This window comes from Betta splendens, chromosome 9 (genome assembly GCF_900634795.4).
Source record: "Betta splendens chromosome 9, fBetSpl5.4, whole genome shotgun sequence".
Taxonomy (NCBI): domain Eukaryota; kingdom Metazoa; phylum Chordata; class Actinopteri; order Anabantiformes; family Osphronemidae; genus Betta; species Betta splendens.
The window spans coordinates 27,823,062-27,842,286 of NC_040889.2; the positions used below are offsets into that span (position 1 = coordinate 27,823,062).

At 49.3% G+C, this 19,225-nt stretch overlaps 3 protein-coding genes across 5 annotated transcripts; 1 reads left to right on the forward strand and 2 right to left on the reverse strand.

Moving 5' to 3' along the window:
• The first annotated feature begins 12 nt into the window (after positions 1 to 12).
• On the forward strand, positions 13 to 11,080 carry fbxw8 (F-box and WD repeat domain containing 8). Its single transcript, XM_029160587.3, has 11 exons — positions 13 to 611; positions 690 to 794; positions 1,031 to 1,195; positions 1,421 to 1,509; positions 3,486 to 3,643; positions 3,735 to 3,931; positions 4,073 to 4,291; positions 8,298 to 8,425; positions 10,287 to 10,460; positions 10,532 to 10,648; positions 10,725 to 11,080. The coding sequence occupies exons 1-11, from the start codon at positions 159 to 161 to the stop codon at positions 10,888 to 10,890; spliced, it is 1,971 nt and encodes a 656-aa protein (XP_029016420.1). The 5' UTR covers positions 13 to 158; the 3' UTR covers positions 10,891 to 11,080.
• On the reverse strand, positions 10,921 to 14,770 carry tesca (tescalcin a). The gene is made up of 8 exons (XM_029160599.3): positions 14,608 to 14,770; positions 13,546 to 13,615; positions 13,348 to 13,428; positions 12,698 to 12,837; positions 12,219 to 12,280; positions 11,849 to 11,956; positions 11,713 to 11,760; positions 10,921 to 11,635 (listed from the first exon to the last, which is right to left on the reverse strand). The coding sequence occupies exons 1-8, from the start codon at positions 14,666 to 14,668 to the stop codon at positions 11,543 to 11,545; spliced, it is 663 nt and encodes a 220-aa protein (XP_029016432.1). The 5' UTR covers positions 14,669 to 14,770; the 3' UTR covers positions 10,921 to 11,542.
• Positions 14,771 to 14,897: 127 nt separating this feature from the next.
• Positions 14,898 to 19,144, reverse strand: fbxo21 (F-box protein 21). 3 transcript variants are annotated; one of them, XM_029160590.2, is made up of 12 exons: positions 18,887 to 19,143; positions 18,313 to 18,448; positions 18,118 to 18,212; positions 17,864 to 17,985; positions 17,603 to 17,749; positions 17,279 to 17,415; positions 17,044 to 17,180; positions 16,782 to 16,961; positions 16,482 to 16,614; positions 16,216 to 16,406; positions 15,989 to 16,146; positions 14,898 to 15,872 (listed from the first exon to the last, which is right to left on the reverse strand). In XM_029160590.2, exons 1-12 carry the CDS (start codon positions 19,108 to 19,110, stop codon positions 15,655 to 15,657), a joined length of 1,878 nt encoding a protein of 625 aa, XP_029016423.1. In that variant the 5' UTR covers positions 19,111 to 19,143; the 3' UTR covers positions 14,898 to 15,654. The 3 variants fall into 3 exon arrangements, with proteins under 3 accessions (XP_029016423.1, XP_029016422.1, XP_029016421.1); XM_029160589.2 differs by having other exon boundaries at positions 18,118 to 18,227; XM_029160588.3 differs by having other exon boundaries at positions 16,216 to 16,614; positions 18,118 to 18,227; positions 18,887 to 19,144.
• Positions 19,145 to 19,225: the final 81 nt, after the last annotated feature.

Here is a 19,225-nt window from a genome sequence, read left to right on the forward strand (position 1 = left end):
GCTGTTCCTCTTCGGACTGTTTATAGTGAAGGGAAGTGGCTTGTTTTGCGGTGGTGCCTAGTAGTAGCTTACTTTTACAGCTACGAATCACTAATACGTTTATAAAATATAAATTTAGAAAGTTTATAGTTCTACTGTGTTAATAATGTTCGTAAAACATGGCGGGGGATGAACTTGCTGCGTTCAGGGAACGTTGGAGAAAAGAAATCACTAGTAAAAACGATGGGCAGCCACTTGTTTGTTCTTCTTCCCCTTCCTGCAGCATTGCTGGTCAGTCAAGTCAAAGATACTTTAAAGACTCAAAAAACATCAAGAAGACGTGTATTCCTTCAAAAACGGTAGACTGCACTAATAATGAAACGAGTTTGCCTGAAGGAGGTGAAGGGGCTGCAACAGAGTCTGAGGAGCAGCCTGAATATGTGTCCATTGCGCGAAGTCTGCTGGATGGAAGAACCAGTCCCCTGTTGGACAGGATTGAGGAAGAGAGGAAGAGGAGAAAGAGGCGATACCACAGTGAAACCGGTGTCTGCAGCTCATCTCTGCAGCAGCTGCAGCCTCAGACCAGAGCCAGGAAAACAGAGGAGCTGGTGGATCAGCTCATCCAGGATCTGGTAGGAGGAGGATGACAGATGATGTTGGAGGCTGAACAGGATCGTCTTAGCTCGTATTCTGTGCTCATTGTGTTACAGAATGAAGTCAACGACATTCCCTTCTTTGATGTTGAGTTACCGTATGAGTTGGCCTTGAAGATATTCCAGTATCTCAACTGTACTGAGTTAGGCCGATGCGCCCAGGTACAGTAAGAAGTGTTTTAAAATGACCAGATAAAAACACGAGTTACTTCAATTTCAGCTCCTCATACACACAATATTACTAAGAGGTGGATTAAAACCCATTATGACTTGATAAAAGTAATACGTTCCTATTGTTTGTACCTTTCCCAGTCTGTGAATGGTCATTATGTGCATAAATCACCTGATGCAAGCTTGTAATGCCTGCTGATCTAATCCACCGCCCACTCTCCCTCCAGGTGAGCAGGGCGTGGAGAGTCCTTGCAGAAGACTGCGTTTTGTGGTTCAGGATGTGCACGAAGGAGGGCTATCACCAGGACGCTAGCGTGTCCGACTCCCCCTGCTGGAAGAGCACGCTGCGAGACTGCAGGAACTCTGCCAGGACGGTGCGCTCTAACTGGAAGGTGGGCTTCCGCTTCCTGCTTCATGTTTGACTTTAATTCAGCCGGTACGATGTCTGTCTGTCCACAGTGTCTCACTTTAATACATATACTATAGTAAACCACAATATCGCTTATAATTTTAATTTAATGCAGGGCAATGATGTGAAAGCCCAAAGTCTCTGCTACATGCTCCTTAATGTCCTTTTCAAAGATTATAAAACCATTTTATCATCTTTTTGTGTCTAGAATCGAGTTGGATCCATCAGCCAGCTGCAGTTTGAGCTGGGGAAGGTGCTGTGTGACGTCAGCTCCTGTGACAACTTTGTCCTGGCTGGGTGAGTCCCTTTTACGTTAGCTGGCGATTTCACTGCTTTTATGCCCTGCGTTATATTTATTCTCATTTACAGCAGATCCCACCTCTGAAATTGCACTGGGGACCTTTGCATCAGCTCGACCAGTCATGGGGTGATACATGTGAAGTTTGTAGTAACTGGAGCAAAGTTGTTATTAAAATGAAATGAGACTTAGGTAATTAGTGTGAACAGCCTGTGTGACTAGCAAGGAAATTGCTCAACCTACTAAAATCCAGATAATGCCAATACAAAATAAGTGATCTCACAATCATGGGATATTGGGTACTTCAATTGTACATATTTTTAAAAGTGTGCGTTTTAATGCATTCTTACAGACCTGCTGTGATATAACTGAGCTGAGACAGTGATAGATAGATTGCGGGTCGCACAGGGAGGCGCGCCATGTCTCCAGGGACTGATGTGATTAGATTCCCTTCAGTCCTGTTGTGTCTCATCAGAGATTGTTTGTATCTTGTCAACTGAGCAGAGCCCCAGAACCAAAGCAACTGGGACAAGACAAAGCACTTTGCACTTTTTACACTGCTGCAAGGGGGGGATTACCAAATCCCCCATATCAATACCTTCCTCATTATTAGTACGGTTAAATAAATAAATGGTTATTTATCCAAGTGAAAGTACTTGTTTTTGTTGAACTAGAACAGAATCAATGCACATAAAGAGAAATTAAAGATAATTTATTTTGGTTCAACAGATTGTTCGTAGAAAAGTCACAGCGGTTTTTCCTGAACCCAACACAGGCCAAATGAAGTTTCTTGTACATTATAGTGTTGGGTGGTATTTGGACTCATCATGCTGTAATTGGCACCGAGGTGATGTAGCAGTTAGGTGAACATCTCTATTCCAGTTTAGTTCCTGCCAAATTGCGATGCCAGTCACACGCACGCTTATGGACACAACATGAACACACTCTCTGCCACCGTGTCACACTGGCTGCGAGGCGAATGCTTGCTCAGACGTGATGGTATCTGCGGAGGTGGTGGCGCTGGCACTTTGTCGTCTCCCGCTGAGCTCACTGACTGGGGTGAAGGGTAGAGGAGAGCGGGTCTATTGCACAACAGAACCAGGGCTTTGAGAGGTGACGTTGTTGTTCGCTGAGGATGTGAGATAAAGACAGAGGAGTCAGTTTACCACTGACAGGATGATGTGAGGTGATAGTGTGAGAAGAAAAAAAAGCCACATTGATGTCTGCTAAAGAAATGTCGCCAGATGAAATTTTACTTAATAATACTTGAATTCAATTTTAGATAAGAGACATTTTATACAGATGCTATGATATGAATACAAGTTTTAGAATGACCAGGATCTCTAACTGTATCACTTTACCTCAAAGGTCAGGCTCTGCTTCCTGCATCTCTGCAAAGGTCAAACATGTGTCAGATTAAAAACAGCACATCTACACTAGTTAAGACTAGAGAAGCAGGAAGCAGCAGATGTTTCTCAGAGATTCAGATGATTAACAACTATATCTGAAATAGATTAAAACATTACTGATAATATACAAAAAATGTCTGACTGCATCTGTGGGCTTTGGCCATAAAATAGGAAATGTAGGTACAAATGATTTGAGCTCAAACAGTGTTTTTGAGATGGACAGAATCAGGTCATGTAATACGTTTTGTAACTGCAGTTATGTTGTCGAAACCTCGGGATCTGCACCAGAAATGTAAACTGGGGCGAAATGTTCAGCGCCGCTTCGCCCAAGCAACACTCCCGTAATCCTCGAAAGATCATCTAACAAAGACTTTAAAAAAAACATAACAGTCCCTGTGAGTAAAGGAGGAAAGTGCGAAAGGGGAAATGATTCAGAGCTGAGAGGGTGACGTCAGGTAAAGTTGGAGACACATTCTCAGCCGCGGGTGGGAAACTGAGAAAAGTTCTGCTGCCACATTCATCCGCCCGTTTGGACGTGTGCAAACGACGCGGCCTCTGTCTGCCAGGTACACGTCTGGTGACGTGAGGTTGTGGGACACGCTGCACTGGGACTCAGCGGCCTCGTACCTGAAGTGTAACGGCCTGTCGGCGAACACGGAGCCCAGGCCGCACGTGAGCCGCGTCCAGGTGAGCGGCGCCGTGGCCGCGGCTGCTTATGAAGACGGTAAGCGAGAGGGACTTGGTGGTGATTGATAGCGCCCCCCGCTTTCGTCTAATTCCCAGTCTTGGACTGTGTGTCGCTGTCTTGGCCACAGGCTGTGTGGACGTGTGGAGCACAGAGACAGGGGGGGAGCCCATCCACCACTACCAGAGCCCTGGGCGGATCCAGACCCTGGCCTTGAGCTGCGACAGCCCCGTCCTGGCCTCCTCTGCTGGACCCGACGTGAGGCTGGACTGTGCTGATGGCCGCGGCTACTGGAGGACTCTGTACCAGACTCATGTACCCAAACCTGTAAGTGTAAACACTGAGTCATGAGAGGTGATCAACCGGTTCTCCTTGACTCTCTTGCGCTTAATGCTGGACATGAATGGAGCCCTGTGCATTCTGGCCCTGGTGAGTGAAGCTTTGTGCTCTGTGTTGCCTGCGTGGCAGGTAGAGAGCCTCGTCGTGGTGCCGGGCAGAAGGCAGGAGCTCCCGCTGGCAGCACTGGCAGCAGGAGAGTCTTTGTACCTGCTGGACCCGCGCGAGGAGCAGCCGCGTGTGCTGCACTCCGTCTACGAGCACCCCATCACCTGCCTGGACGCCTCGCAGGCCCATGCTGCATTTGGGGTGAAGCGCTCTGGCTGGGCCATGCACGATGGAGGGAATAAGGTACTAACGCTGCTCGGTTATTCAGCTATAAACGCTGCCACCAATTTACATCGTACATTAAAGATCCCCTGCTCTGCCTAGAGAGGAAATAAGGACCTGCTTTATGGTAATGGCTTGATGGAGCGGTATCAGCGGCCGCTCTGGGCTTTGTGGACACTGATGAAGTGTCTCTGCAGCTGGATTTTAGAAACATGCTCCAGCCCTTCTAATTGAAATGAAAGCTTTCCAGTAGCGGCAGCGAGGTCGCGCGTGCTCTCAACAGGTGCACAATAACAAAACTGGTGATTGGAGAAGATAAACAATTTGCTTTGCTCCAATGAAATGATGCTCGTTTTCTTTCAGAAACACAATCCATTGAGGGGAAAAGCACTAAGGAGCTCAAGGATAATGGCCTGATTTTGGCGTTTGGCCATGTTGAGTTGAATTAGTGGCTCGTAGCTGAAACACAGCGGTTTTACTGTGAAGTAAACTTTACGTACGAAAACACGGGCACATGAAGTGATGTGAAGCTTCTTCTCCAAACAGCCCTGTGTGTGTAGCTGAACCTGATCTCCAGGCGGTGTGACCACTATCACTCTGTGTCCCTTCAGACCGCGTGGATCCCATTAGAAATGAATGTGACGAACCTGCAGGGGATTTGTTTATAGTCGAACTGTGCAGCCTAAATAGCGACCAAGCCTCTTCGGGCTCCGCACCCAATTACTCCAGCCTTTAAGTGGACTTCTATGGAGTGTTGTTCCCTGAGCTGAGTCTGTTTGCTTCTAATAATACTGTGTTTCTAAGGACCTCATGCACCTAATAGACTCTTAAGCCTTTGCTTAGAACACACAAAGAGCCATGAGACCCTTCTCTGCTGGGACCCGGACTCGCACATCCAGCAGTCACTCTGCTCACGCTTAGTCTGGTGCTAGTGGAGAACAGTCGCTGCACAAATCAGCAGCAGCTCTGTGTGTGTGTGTGTGTGTGTGTGTGTGTGTGTGTGTGTGTGTGTGTGTGTGTGTGGCTATTGACTCGCTGCGGCACTGACATCACTCTGCTGATTTACTCCACATTCAGTGAGAGAGAAGCAGTGAGGGATAAAACGACAGTGAAGTGGTTCGGAGACAAAGGCATCATGTTTTTTAAGTTTAACTTTAAGTGAAATAAACAATAAGCACCACATTCATGCTGTATTTTATTTAGACCCACTTATAAATGTGTGCAGGGTTAATTATTTGACAAATAGTAAGATTTATAAAAGTTGTTTGTTTCTTTTTGGACCAGTTGAGATCTTTCCTAATCTCCCTATACAATTTCTTGATTAACACGTTTCTTCCTAATTAAACTGTTTAATTAGTCCGTCTGTCGCTCTTGTCATGTGTAACAGTGATTTCAACGCGGAATGAAGTGACTGTAGAATAGAACATAGAACATATGTCTCGTTAAAATCTGTCAGAACCATCTCACACCTCCTTTACTGAGGCAGAGTGAGCTGTTCATGAGCACTTAACGTTCACTGACGTCGCTCAAGTTTTGCCTTTGTGGCCTTTTTCTCTTTTGGAGCGTGAGCCTCTGTCGTCATGTGTCTTTTAGCCTCTGCCATGTTCGGGGCTGTTGTCGGTGGGATTATCTGTGTGTGGTTCAAAGCCGTCTCCAGATACTCGTTACTGCCCGCCTCCTTCCTGCCAGGTTACAGGGGGCACCAGGCATCGACCCAGCTCGTGGCTGGGCATCGACCCACGCTGGCGTCTCTGCTGGAGAACTGTGCGTCCTCTGCAGTTTTCTGCCACAGAGCACGAGTGGAGAGCGGCACGGGAACAAATGAAGGCTGGTGTTGGAGGATGTGTAGCTGTGCTTCGACACATGTACGGTATCAGGGATATAATGACAGTCACGAGTCAGATCAGCAACATTAAGTGTTGTAAAATGAGCGGAATGTGCAGCAGGACTTGGATCAGGGCGAGCTGCATTCACAGCTCTGAACTTATCACAGTGCGAGTGGAAACGTACAGAAAAGGTCTGAAACCTTGGGACGGACCCGAGTTAAGATACCGAATAGGAAGCGTCTCCGTCACCGTCGGGTCCGGTGCTAATCTGTGTTTGTTCACATGGTGTCTGAACCACACGCAGCGCTGATGTGCCTGTTTGTTCACACACACGGGGAACGAGGAGCCGGACACCGTCTCACCCATATCTGGCTCATAATGCGATGGGAGGACGTTAGTTAGGATCCAATTAAAACCCCACCAAGGTTCTGTGGCCAAGGCGCTAAATAACACAGGTGACTATGAAATAGAAACTCCCCTGAAGGCTGCTTCTAAAGGAGTGGTTGCGTTCCCACCGCGGGGCACAGCCTGCCTCCTCACTGCAGCTGCAGCCGGTGCTTTAACCGACCCCTCGTCTGCTGCCGCCCCCTGATTACGCTTCCTCAGAACCTACTGCTAACAGCCCGGTGTTGTCACCTCCCTCTGCGGCGTTTCCCCTTTTTAGTGGGCGAAGTGGGCGGCTTTATCTTTAATTAATTAAAAATAGCGTAATGATTCATGGAGAACAGCAGGCTGACCCTCATCTGCACCCCCCTCCTCTCGCCCTCGACTCCTCCACTGTCCAAATCCTATCAAGCTGTCAACTCAAAGTCCGGTGTGATTTGGGCTTCACTCCGAGGTGGTGCACAATTAAAGCTCTGCTTGGCCCAAATAATGCATGCGCCCAAAAGAAAGGACGAGAAACAGCTGGCACCGCCTCAAGGCTTACATCATGCCTCCTCCCTCCAAACCATCTTTGTTCACATTTCTCTGGGTCTGTCTGTCTGTCTGTCTGTCTGTCTGTCTGTCTGTCTGTGTGCGCGCGCGTGTGCCTGTGTGTGTGTGTGCCTGTCTGTGTGTGTGTGTGTGTGTGTGTGTGTGTGTGTGTGTGTGTCTGTCTGTCTGTGTCTGCCGACGTGTGTGTGTGTGTGTGTGTGTGACGCTCACATGCACAAGCTAAAAAGCTTACGAATGCAAAAAAGCTTCGCCCTGTGACCGTCAAGCACTCCCAGGAGAAATTAATCAGTAAGTGGTAGAGAAGTCCATTTTTTGTCTTTTTTTAGCTGTGAATGGAGTTTCGCAACTTCGTGTGTGTGTGTGTGTGTGTGTGTGTGTGTGTGTGTGTGTGTCTGTCTGTGTGTCTGTCTGTGTGTCTGTCTGTCTGTGTGTGTATGTGTGTGTGTGTGTGTGTGTGTGTGTGTGTCTGTGTGTGTGTGTCTGTGTGTGTGTGTCTGTCTGTCTGTGTGTGTGTGTGTGTGTGTGTGTGTGTGTGTGTGTGTGTGTGTCTGTGTGTCTGTGTGTGTGTGTGTGTGTGTCTGTGTGTCTGTGTGTGTGTGTGTGTGTGTGTGTGTGTGTGTGTGTGTCTGTGTGTGTGTGTGTCTGTGTGTGTGTGTGTCTGTCTGTCTGTCTGTCTGGCTGTGTGTGTGTGTGTGTGTGTGTGTGTGTGTGTGTGTGTGTGTGTGTCTGTGTGTGTGTGTCTGTGTGTGTCTGTGTGTGTGTGTGTGTGTCTGCCTGCCTGCCTGTCTGTCTGTCTGTCTGTCTGCCCTCTGTTATTTCTTCGTATTTTCAGTCATTCAGACTGTTTTGCCTGGCAGTTATGTTTATTTCTGTCTCGTTTGGTTGAGTAAACACCACCTACTAATTGAGCAACTGGACCGGACCCAGATTAGGTCATCGTATGCAGAAAGTTTCCTGCTGATCTAAGCACCGAAGCGTTAACACTCAGCAAAGCACCACTTTAGCTGGATATGTTGTTGTGTGGTTTATTCTACTCTATTTGGTGTTTCACAGTGTGAAGTCTGATTTCAGCGTTTCGATTTTAGCGTTTTAGTAGCTGTAATTAAAGGTACAACCACTGAAATTAGCGCGTTGGGAAGTTTTTTGTGCTTCTCTGCAATAATATGTTGAAAACCGCTCACCTCATCATCTCACTGTTCACCCTCAGTTCTTTAGTTTTAGCCGCACGTGTTCTGGCTCAAATGATGAACGCCTTCGCCTTTCAGGTCCACGTGTGCAGCCTGGAGACGGGCAAACCCGTGGCCAGTGTCGGCAGCTCGCCGGGGGATTTCACCTGCATCAACCTGAGAGACAGCCCTCCTCACCTGCTGGTGTGTGGGAACAAGGACAGGAGGTAGGACGCACCTAAACACCTCCACACAGATGGAGAATGAGCAGAGATCACGCAGGAGCTGGAAGGCGGAGGCTGCCTCAGTGAACAGGTGGCTCCGCTGCCTCGAGAGGCGCAGAAGTGAAACATTTTGCTCCTTGATAGAAATCTGGCCCGGCTGCCTCCTTCATTACCTGGAATGCGTCACACCTTGCTAACCTGGCTCTGCAGACGAGGGAAAGACGCATAAAGGACCCGTCGCCATCCGTTGTGCGCTCGTTAGCGCGCGCCGCGGAGCACGAGCTGGCAGGAGAGGAAACGTCCCTGGTGTCTTGGTCTAAAGCCCCCACTCGTTCTATTCAGCACCGAATCCATCTGGCTGTTAAGTAGTTGGCTTAAAGCGAAAGACGGACCACATCACGTTGCTGAGCCGCCGTTTTTTCCCCGTCCTACGAGTCATGACTCCTAGCAACTGTGCAAAGACGAGAAGTTCTGTGTTGGAGAGGCTGAGCCAGGTGCCAAATGAAAATGCGTGGCATTGTTTTGATTCCAGTAGAAATTATTTATTCATTCATTGAAATGAATTTTTCAAATTGCAGTGTTGTTTTGATGCCATGGCACTGGTAGAGTCTTTATCCAGTCCCTTTATTCCTCATTCTTCTGAACGATGTGTGCGCCGGCTTGGCTCCTCCACGTTGGCCCCAGCTGAGGCGGAGCGCAGTGGAGGACAAATGGAAAGCGGGAGACAGAGAGACGGTGGGCGCTGCTGGCCCTCTGACAGCGTGGCTTCCTTCCAGACACTAATGCATCCCTTCTTTTTGTCCAAACGAGTCGTGCCCCTCTGTTTTTTCTGTGAGATCCAGGGAGCAAATGAGAGGTCCCGATAAGGGCCGGCTGGAAGAAAGCCCACACTGTGCACACAGGAAAGAGCTAAATGGGATTCAGCGAGGTGAGGAAGCGTGAGTGCTGGGCTGGTGGTTACTGGTCAACTATCACCAAGCAGAGAACATAATACTGATCGCCTGCAACAGCCTCAGCTCGTCTTCTTGTCCTGATCTGTGTATGAAGACGAACGCTTCATGCAGCTGCAGGACGTAATGAGGACGTTCTCCGTGCGTCTCCTTGTCTTGTTAGGCAGAGCACCTACTGATTAATGAGGAGGAGTCTGTTCAGTGACAGCTCAGCCAAGACAGAGCCGCCTCCAACGGAGTCACGGCTCCCTGCGGTCTGCCAGCAACGCTCGGCCTCATTGTGAAAACGTGTGCGCCCATCACGTAATGCCACTGACCCCATGAAACTCAGCGCAGACAACAAGTCCGCGGTGCCCATTTAGCCCTTTAACTGCGGTTCTTTAAAAACCCTGGAAGCAGAAATGAAATCTGTCCGAGTCCCCGAAGTGAATGTGATTATGGTAATGAAGTCCTGGAAGAAGGCTGAGCCTGGATGGAGTCATGTCCTGGATGCGTTCAGCTGCAATAAAGCCACAATGACAACAGATGGAGCTGATGGTCCCCTGGGCTCGAGATGCGCATGAAACCCAGCGGCCCAACGAGTCGCACAGCGAATGCTACGAGGGCAGGAAAATGGAAGTGACTCAGAAGTGAAGCAGATACATTAAAGATCACACGAGTGAAACAAGTAAAGATAGGAGTTTGATGTTTAAAATATGAGACTCTCGTCAGTATTGTGATGACATGAGGTATTCAAAGGCCACTTTATTAGGTACAGCCCTACAGACACAGCAGCTAAGATCAATGCCACAGCACAGCCTGTTTTTGCTGTGGAAATGAGGGCTCTCTTTGACAAACTCGTTGTCTCCTACAGCCTGAGGGTCACGCCTGCGGCAGCACCAGCTGACTTCCATTCCGTCTGTGTTGTGATTCAGGGTGAGAGTGTTCGACCTGCGCTCCGGCTCCTCTGTGGCCTCGCTCTACGCCCACCACCTCGGCGTCACCGCGGTGCAGGCGGACGACTGGAAGCTCGTGAGCGGCGGCGGCGAGGGCCTGGTGTGTGTGTGGGAGATGAGGATGGGCACCAAGCTGTGGGAGACGCACAACAGGTGGGCTTCTCCTCCGTCCGGCGTCACGGCTGTGCGTTCGCGCGGGCTCTCATTGCCTCTCCGTCCCGCAGGCATCCTGTCCGACACGTGCGCTTCAGCACCCGCACGCTGCTGACGGCCAACGTCCCCGACGACAAGTCGCCGCGGGGGGCCTGCATCACAGACGACGACCTCACGGCTCACCGCAGGTGACGCGCGCGCAGCACCGTCCCGTGAGTCGAATCCAGCTGCGGCCGTTTGCTGACGGGTCTTTGTGTCCTACAGACACAGGGGCGTCGTCTGCCACTACGACTTCTCTGAGGACGCGCTGTCACAGGATCACGTCCTGCCCATCTGCAGGTCCGACTTCGCAGAGTCTTCCGGCTACAACTACAACATCGGCCTGGCGGTGCCGTACGACCGCCTGTCGGGCTCCCACCCGTCCCACTGACGAACAGCAGTCACGACACACAGACACCGGTCAGATCTCCAGACTGGTCCTTTTTATTCAGTTAGTCATGTGTTTTCATCAAAGACCCCTGGACTCCTTCACTGTAGCGTCTTTACTTCCTGTTTGCTTCCTATTTTTAATCCACTGCTGCTGTGAAACATCACAGCAATAAAAGGTCCTTACTACCTCATTTTCTAGAAATCTGTCTTTGTACGTTTAGTTTTTGTTTTTTTGTTAGTTTTGGTAATCACTTGCCTCTGGTGGCGCTTCAGGTCATAGACAGGTGCACCTGGTGTGAACATATTTGATCTGTGGTAACGGATCAAGTGGCCTTTACGCCCTAATGTTGGTACGTGCCTGCAGCCTCATAGATGCCACACGCGTGCCTCCATGTGCACGTGACACGGAGACAAACACAAAACCCTAACTGCCAGTTACAAACGGAGGATCATGATTCAACAAAAGTCTGGTATGTGAAATATGACATTAGTACAACTAATCGTTCGTTCCTCCAGAATGGATCTAAACTGTCAGAATCCTGAGCCACGGACGATCTCTAGAACTCATAACAGAACATAACTCAATAACTAATAATTATGTACAATGTTCAGCTGTTTTCCACTATTTGTGTAGTATTAGTATTCATGCTTGTTCAGGAGGAAAACTTCCCACAGTGCATTGTTGTAGTGTCTACGTCCAAGAAGCGAATGTGCATCCTGGACTCTATTTCCAGGTCTTTTAGGATCTGTGGGCAGAAAACAAACAGCTGTGATTAGTAAGTTAGAAAAAGTGTTTTTTTATGCAAAGTGAGAAACAACAAACCTGTTGAAAATGCTCAAAAGTTATTCCTTCATAGAACTCATCCGGACCCTGAAACCAAACAGAGGCAGTAAATCCTCATGGTCGCACACTCGGAGGGAAGTGATAGACTGTCAGGAGTTGTGCTGAGCTGCGTTACCATGTGGGGCACGTTGGTGCTGGCCACCTCCAACATGGCGGCGTCGGCGATGTCTTTGGTGACCTCCTCCTCCATGTGCTCGCTTTTAGACAGGAGCTCCTCCACCACCTGGGAAGTAACACATGATTACTGCAGTGTGTGTGTGTGTGTGTGTGTGTGTGTGTTTGTCTGATGTCAGAATAACTAAATGTGCAGTAATTAGCCTGGAAACGAAGCTGTAGAATATGTGCAAGTGAAATGCAACAATCACAAGGTGGTTTTTGGAGCAGATGTTTTTGCAGAACTAAAGAAAAAGAACGTGGGATTGTTTCGTCTCATTTTTTTGGCGTGTGCTTATGAATTCCCCCTCTCCGTGTGAACGTGCTCGTACCTTCCTGTACTCCTCCAGGGTGATGGTGCCGTCGCTGCCTGTGTCATGCATGTTGAACAGAACTACAGAACACAAGACCACAGCAATCATCAGCGTCAGGATGCTGCTAATGGAACGGAGGCTCCAGTTACTGAGCAGCACCAGCCGGACGATGAAAACGATTTAAGCTCAAACTACTCACATTTACAGACTTCCACTTCCTGAGGAAGCAGTAAGAGACAATAGATGGCGCTGATTCTTTACCATTTATTCTCATTCTAAACAAAACTACAGCGATGTTCATTTCCAATTTGATCCTCAGTGAAGTTTTGAGCTCATTTACAATTTTTAAATTTGAAGTTTGCCTCTAATTAGGGATGAAATTTAGTCAAGATCTGAATTTACTTTACAGGCGCTTGATGTATTTTAATCCAGTTAAAGAGAAACAGGACCTCTCCAGGCGATAACGTATAGAGGGTGCGGGTGTGGAGGTCACTCACAGCGAAGCTTCAGGGATCTCACAGCTTCCTTCTCTGCGTCCGTCATCGGCGACGGTGGAGGACGGAAGTGGGACATGACCATGACGAACTGCTCGAAGCCGATCTCCTCGCACGACCCGGTCTCATTCTGACGCTGGTTCCTGGGTCAAAGACGAGCGAGCGAGCGAGCGAGTGAGTTAGCGCCAACGCCTTCCTTCTTCACACCTGTGCTGTGCTGTGATGTGAACCCTGCTCCGCCCGTGACCCGTCGCACCGGTTCAGCAGGTGAACCCGCCTGTGATCAACCTGCTGTGAGCGGCGGGTTCAGGCGCACACGTGCTGGTTTCTACTAATCAAACATCAGAGGTGGAGACTCCAACTACTGGGTTCACTTCACATGCGTTCTTTAATTCAGTGACAGAAGCTGCTCCATGAAGTTCAGACTGCTCATTAGTTCCGGAAACCAACACAGAATTCCCTCACTGCTGTTACAGCTGGATCCAACCCACCGCCTTAGAAGCGCTTATCAGAATCTTAATATTTACTGTACAAGCAGGTTGAGAAATGTTACTGAAGTGAACTTTGATGAAGGAGATCAGACCACGTTTAATTAGACTGAGGTTTGTGTTGGAAACGCGGGTGAGGCCTGTGGGCGAAGGCTCCGTTCCTACCGTTTGTCAAAGAAGGCGTCGATGATCTGGCTTTTGATGGGGTTGTCTTCCAGGGCTGGGATGATGTCCAAGTTCCCTTTACTGCAGCAGAGAAACGGTTATAGATGTGGAAGCAGGCGTTGTCAACGGAAACGTGAACAGGGAAAAGTGTGTTTACACATGGGTGCTGTTTGGGCCGATCCACACGCAGTAAATTACCTTATCGTCTCGTTGTTTCCACTCAGCTGGTGGAATCTGTAATGGAGGTTTTTGATCTGCTCCAGTGAAACTGAAAAAAAAGCAAACACGACATGAGTGGCCGGACTTTCACAGCAGCTTCCTACTCGACCTCCAACTTCACACTGGAGGAAAAGTGGAGCCCGTTCTGCCTGTGACGCAGCCTTTGACAGGTTGAGGTGAGGCCACATTCCGTATCAGTATCAGTGAGGGAGTCAACGCTGTTCGCCTGCATCACACCCTACTGTGACTCTGCCTGGTTCTGTGTCCGTCACCATCGGTGTCTCTTCTCAGTTCACCTCCTTTCCCTGAAGGCTCTGGAGTTTGCTCATCAACAATACATATGTGTTGAGACAGGTTCGTTGGTCAAAGTAGGTGTTGACACACACACACACACACACACACACACACACACACACACACACACACACACACACACACACACACACACAGACACAATTAACGATTACACAATAAACTAAACACACTCCGCTTCCCCTCTGGGCTTTGACAACAAACCCACGTCTGTGCGTAGGGTCTGGAAAGTATGTGGACAGATCTTCCACCGGGTCCAAAGGTTCTGGCTCGCACCAACCTGGCGCCCTTTATGCGCCACATGCCACTGGCGCAAAGGTTCGGATCAGGAACGTGTTGATTCCAGAAATAGAAGCAACACTTGTCGGTCGGCTTGTTGTTGAGCCTATTAAAGCTGAATTGTTTCAGAGTTTAGGGTCAGGGCGCTATATTACTACAATATTCAGGTACGGGGTTCGGCGGTGCGTTACTGGTTCGTGCAGATGTTTTATAGTATAATTAAAAGCACGCATAGCCTCCGACTATTTACCCCCGACAAATAATGAACGTTTTACGTGGTTAAATACGCATCTAATAGTGAATTCACAGCATCGTAAAAACTCCGTGTGACTCAGACCGACTTGTTCCTTCATTTCCGCACTGAGGTAAAAAGACTTCTGCCGCAACTTCAGAAGCGCAGCGCGTCCGCAAACAGCAAGCACGCGGCTCCTGGTGCCTTAACCCACTTACATCCACTTTTGTCCACCAGGTCGTGGTACTCCTGCTGGTAGCGGGCCTGTGACGCTCCCATCGCTGCTGATCCTTCCAGGTGTTGGTTCCGCTCCGACTCGCTCCGCCGCCGCCGCCGGTCGCGCGTCGGTCGCCGGAGCGCGCTGCGCTCCAGGAACCGCGGCTTCCTCCAGGTCCTAAACACAGCCAGCTCTGCACCGCCTCTTTATTAGTTGGTGTTGGAGTTGAGCATTGTTGAAAAAACGCAACGCAATTATTTGATTTCAGTCTAATTAAACAAACCAAAGTGGTAAAACTTGAAACGCTTTTATTTTTCTGCCTCGTTTCCTTAAAGCTTAGACTCGTTTCCGTTTGTTTTACAGTAATTTAGTGCATCTTCTTTTGTTCCAGTTAGAGTTCAACTTAAATACACAGAAAGAACATGACGCTCCAGAAATGTAAACGTTAAACTTTCAGAAGTGCAATGAACTCAATGGTTGGTCAGTTAAAAGTAAAGTGAATATTTGTGGCACTGCAACAGAAGAGGGTCAGACTCGACGCTGTGGGTGTGAAGACGTGTCCTGGTTCAGGAGATCTGGAACCAACCACTCAACTGCTTACTTCAAGTCCAGTCTGTCCATTTCTCCTCTAAGGTGTCTACTAGTGTAACATTTTGGACTTCTATTAGTACCATTATCCTGACGACCGGGCCACATGCCTGCATAGGTTCAGCTTTGTCTTCACAACAAACACAAAGTAATGTTCGGAGATTTGTTTCCAAGCAGCGACTGTAACAATCGGCTGCCTGTTTCCAGCTCATTTGACCTTTTCTGCAGACGTGTCCTCACTTAGAAATGTTCAAATAAATCTTCTCAGATCTGCACTTGAACCCAAGTGTTGCAAGTTTTACTTCCCCTTCTCCTCTGTTGGCAACTTTCCCTCTTGGTTATTTCCTCCTGATTTGTAAATACTGCACATGACAACACAACAGCGGAGTGGACTGTGAGTGGAGCTGGGTGACTAGTGGCGGGTTGGTCCGGGACAGCAGGGGCCGCAGACGCTCGGTCGCTACATGGCTTGGTGTTTGCTCTGCTCCTGGTCTGCGGAGCCGGCTGTGGGTCTGTGGTAGCGCTCCTGCACCGTGCTCAGGGTTTTATCCATGTCCTCTGGGTACCGCGTCTGCAGCTCCTCGTTGGCCACGTAGTGAGTGTCTGCGAACTCCGAGAAGTAGCGGCCCACCTCCTGGTGGCCGATCTCCAGGGGGTCCGAGTGGGGCTCCAGGTTTTCTGAAACACAATCAGGGGATCAGGAGCTACACCTCTTGCTCTTTCTTCCTCCCTGTTTTTCGACAACCACATTCCATGCGACAGGGAACCGAGCTGCTCCGCGGTACGGTTCCTACCCTGCGCTGTGTAGCGGCATGTTCCGTCCTGGACAAGGACATTGTAGAACGCTTGGTTGGCGCCCTTGGACAACTGGTTGACCCTCATGGTGGTGATCCACTCTTGGCTCATGGTGCATTTGGAGTCCCAGCCGTAAATCACACAGTTATAACCGGACCTGTGGCGGAGGTGGCGTCAGCTAAAGGGACGTCCTAATGGGGAGTGTTCTGGGTTCTGTGTCACCCACCTCTTGTGTTTCATGATGAGGCCCACTGAATACTGGACCTCCACGTGCTCCGAAGGGCCCCGTCTCTTCACCTCGGGCGTCACAGGGTGTTTCTTGTGCTGGATGTGCTCCAGCGTGTGCTGCACCAGGTAACCCACTGCACCATGCTGGGACGGGTCCAACGCCTGAATATGCTGCAGGATGTCCAACACCTGAGGCAGACGACAAACATCAACACGTGCTCGACCTCCGATTGAAATGAATGACAACAGTTTGTGTGTCCTGACCTTTTCTGGCCAGATGCCCAGGTGGAAGTAGAGGCGAGCCTGCAGGAGCAGGTACTGCACATTATCTGGGTTGATCGTGAGGTAGAGGTCCAGAGAGTCCCTCAGTAGCTGGTATGACTTTTCATTGCCCTCCCTAAACGGAAACAAATTGCATGAGGAAACTCATTTTGTTTAGACTGTTAAGAATCCCTGATATTTCCTCTCTTGAATGAAGTTATTTCCTTTCACGCTACAGGAACGTTTATCCCGATCAACCATCCGCTTTCATCCATCTCTCTGATGAGGTCTGGTTTCTCTCACCCTTTCTTGCCGATGTTCAGCAGGTTTCCCACCATCCTGAGCAGCACCTCTGTAGTATTGATGGCACTGTAGTAATCTGCCGTCACCTGGTGGCCAATGAGGTACTCGCACTCCTTGGCCCTCAGCTGTTTGCCTTTACCGAAGGCATCAATGTAGATGAAGTCATAGATGTCCTCGCTCCTGCAGCAACAGAGTTTAATAATGACTCGCTGGCTCTCATTACCGATTCTGACACAGTGCAGATAATAATGTTAAACTTTACCCTCTTGGTTTTTGGCACCAACGCAGCAGAAAGTGATTAGGAAAGTTCACGGGTTCCAGTTGGACACCCAGCTTTCGGGCCAGTGTCATGTAGAGAACAGAGAGGCTTATGGGAATGCCCGTACAGCGAAGTAGCACCTACATGAAGACAAAGGTCCACTCGCTAAAATGAGCCACTGCTGAGGATCAACTGGAGAGCTTGTGGCTTTACTACATATAGTTTAAAAAGAATCTACCTGGTGGATGTAAGAGTTGAGGGGATTGTAGTAGTCAAACTCGTTGCCTTTGTACTGAAGCTGCTCATATAAGACTGAGTTTAGCGCCCACAGCACTTGTCTCTGCAGCTCAAGGTCCTCCACAGCAAACGTGTCACCTACAGTGACACAACAAATCAAACTAAAACAAACATCTTCACAGATATATTTAGCAGAATCGACCCAAGCCCATTCATTTGGAATTCATTTGTTTGTATCACAGTATTTTTAAACAGAAGGTTGGGGTAAAGGGATGTTAAGGACACAGCTATGCACTTTTTGTTTATTTTTTTATTGAAAGTGTACCTTGAGCAAGTCGCAGGCTGGGGTGAGACGCGTTCTTGATTCTTAGCATCTTCTTCACTTTCTCAGCGATGTCATCCAGCTGGGCCGATATACCGACCAGTGTCACCTCAGCCAAGGGATTACAGTACTGGTCCACCAGTACAGCCCCTAGCATGTCAGACAAGAGAGCGAAGGCAACAGTGCTACTGGTGCTCAGAAAAACAGAAAGGCAAATCATTTTTACACATTAATATATGCACACAATGAAGATGTGCAAGTGACCTTCCAGCGCCGACTGCTGCTCTGCAGGCTGCTCCAGGAAGCTCTTCAGACTCCGCAAGATGTTCTGTTGTCTCAGGAAGTAGAGGATTTTCTTTGCATAGTACTTCAAGGTCAAGCTTTTCCTAGTAACACACAAGCAGTTGATGTTAGAGGGTGAAAGGTCAAACATAACAAGAGCTCCTGCAATCAGAGTGAAATAACGAGCACCGCGTTGACTGCAGCGAGCAAAGGCTGAGTCGCACTGAGTCTCTCACCTCTTGTCAAAGTTGAGTATGAAGAGAAGCTCGTCTTCGCAGAAGTGCTCTGGCATCCCGAGCGCCTCGATCTCGGCGAAGCTGTCGCCCAGCACCTGGCCAACGCAGGGCTGCGTTACAGGCCTCTGGGTTAGTTTGGAGCCGACCAGTCAAACCACAGGGAAAAGCAAGACCGACCACGCATCTATTACTTACGACTTCTGTGAAAAACCTCTTGGAGATCGACTCCACGGTCCTTTGGATCTGAATCCCCACTCTGTGCCGGGTTTTGTACTCTCTGAGCCAGTCGCAGCACTCGTTCTGGCGGTAGAACCTCTGCAGTCTGGGCCATCTGCGGGCGAAACAACGCATTGTCATTGTGCTGCGTGCTCTGTTTGCGCACGTTCAATCAATCAGGACAGTGAGCGGCTCGGAGCGAGCGCAGCTCTCACGCAGTTCACAGGCTGCGCCTCAGCTCAAACGCTCAAGGTCACACGAATGCATTTGGAATGCGGTGAATAGAATTAAGTATCGTGTGAAAGACTCGGTCGGAGGGATTTCCACGGTTCGCGGCGCTGCTAAGTAGAAGGCGGGCACTTGGCGTCATGATGAATTTTGTCGATCAGCAGAATGTCAGCGACTGACAGCTGCCGTGAGCGCGCGCTCAACGAAGCCGGTTTTTAGTGGTAACCAGTAAGCGATTTACACCAGAACAGGACGAAACGGAACAAAAAACGGCGCGACAACGGGCCGCAAGAGCGACGGAGCGGACTATTAGAAATCGCGGCACCTGAGTTTGTACTGGTGTCCCCAGACCTTCCCCCGTCCGTGGCAGACGTCGTGCAGCCGCTTGCAGCAACAGGACACGTTGCAAATGTCGACATGTTTGAGAACAGGGAAGCACAGGATGAGTTCGAGCAACTCGGTCGGCAAGTCTGTCAGTTTTTTGGTTTGCTGGTCAGAAACAGTGCCATTCACACTTCGCTGTCCCTCTACGGCTACAGACGTCGCCATCTTTACTGTTTACCCCGATTACCTCATTGGCCAAGCACCGCCCCTCTATGGCGCAGGGGGCATGGCTAGGGGGCGGGATATGGGAGGAGTACTGCAATTCGATTGGTTACTTGCT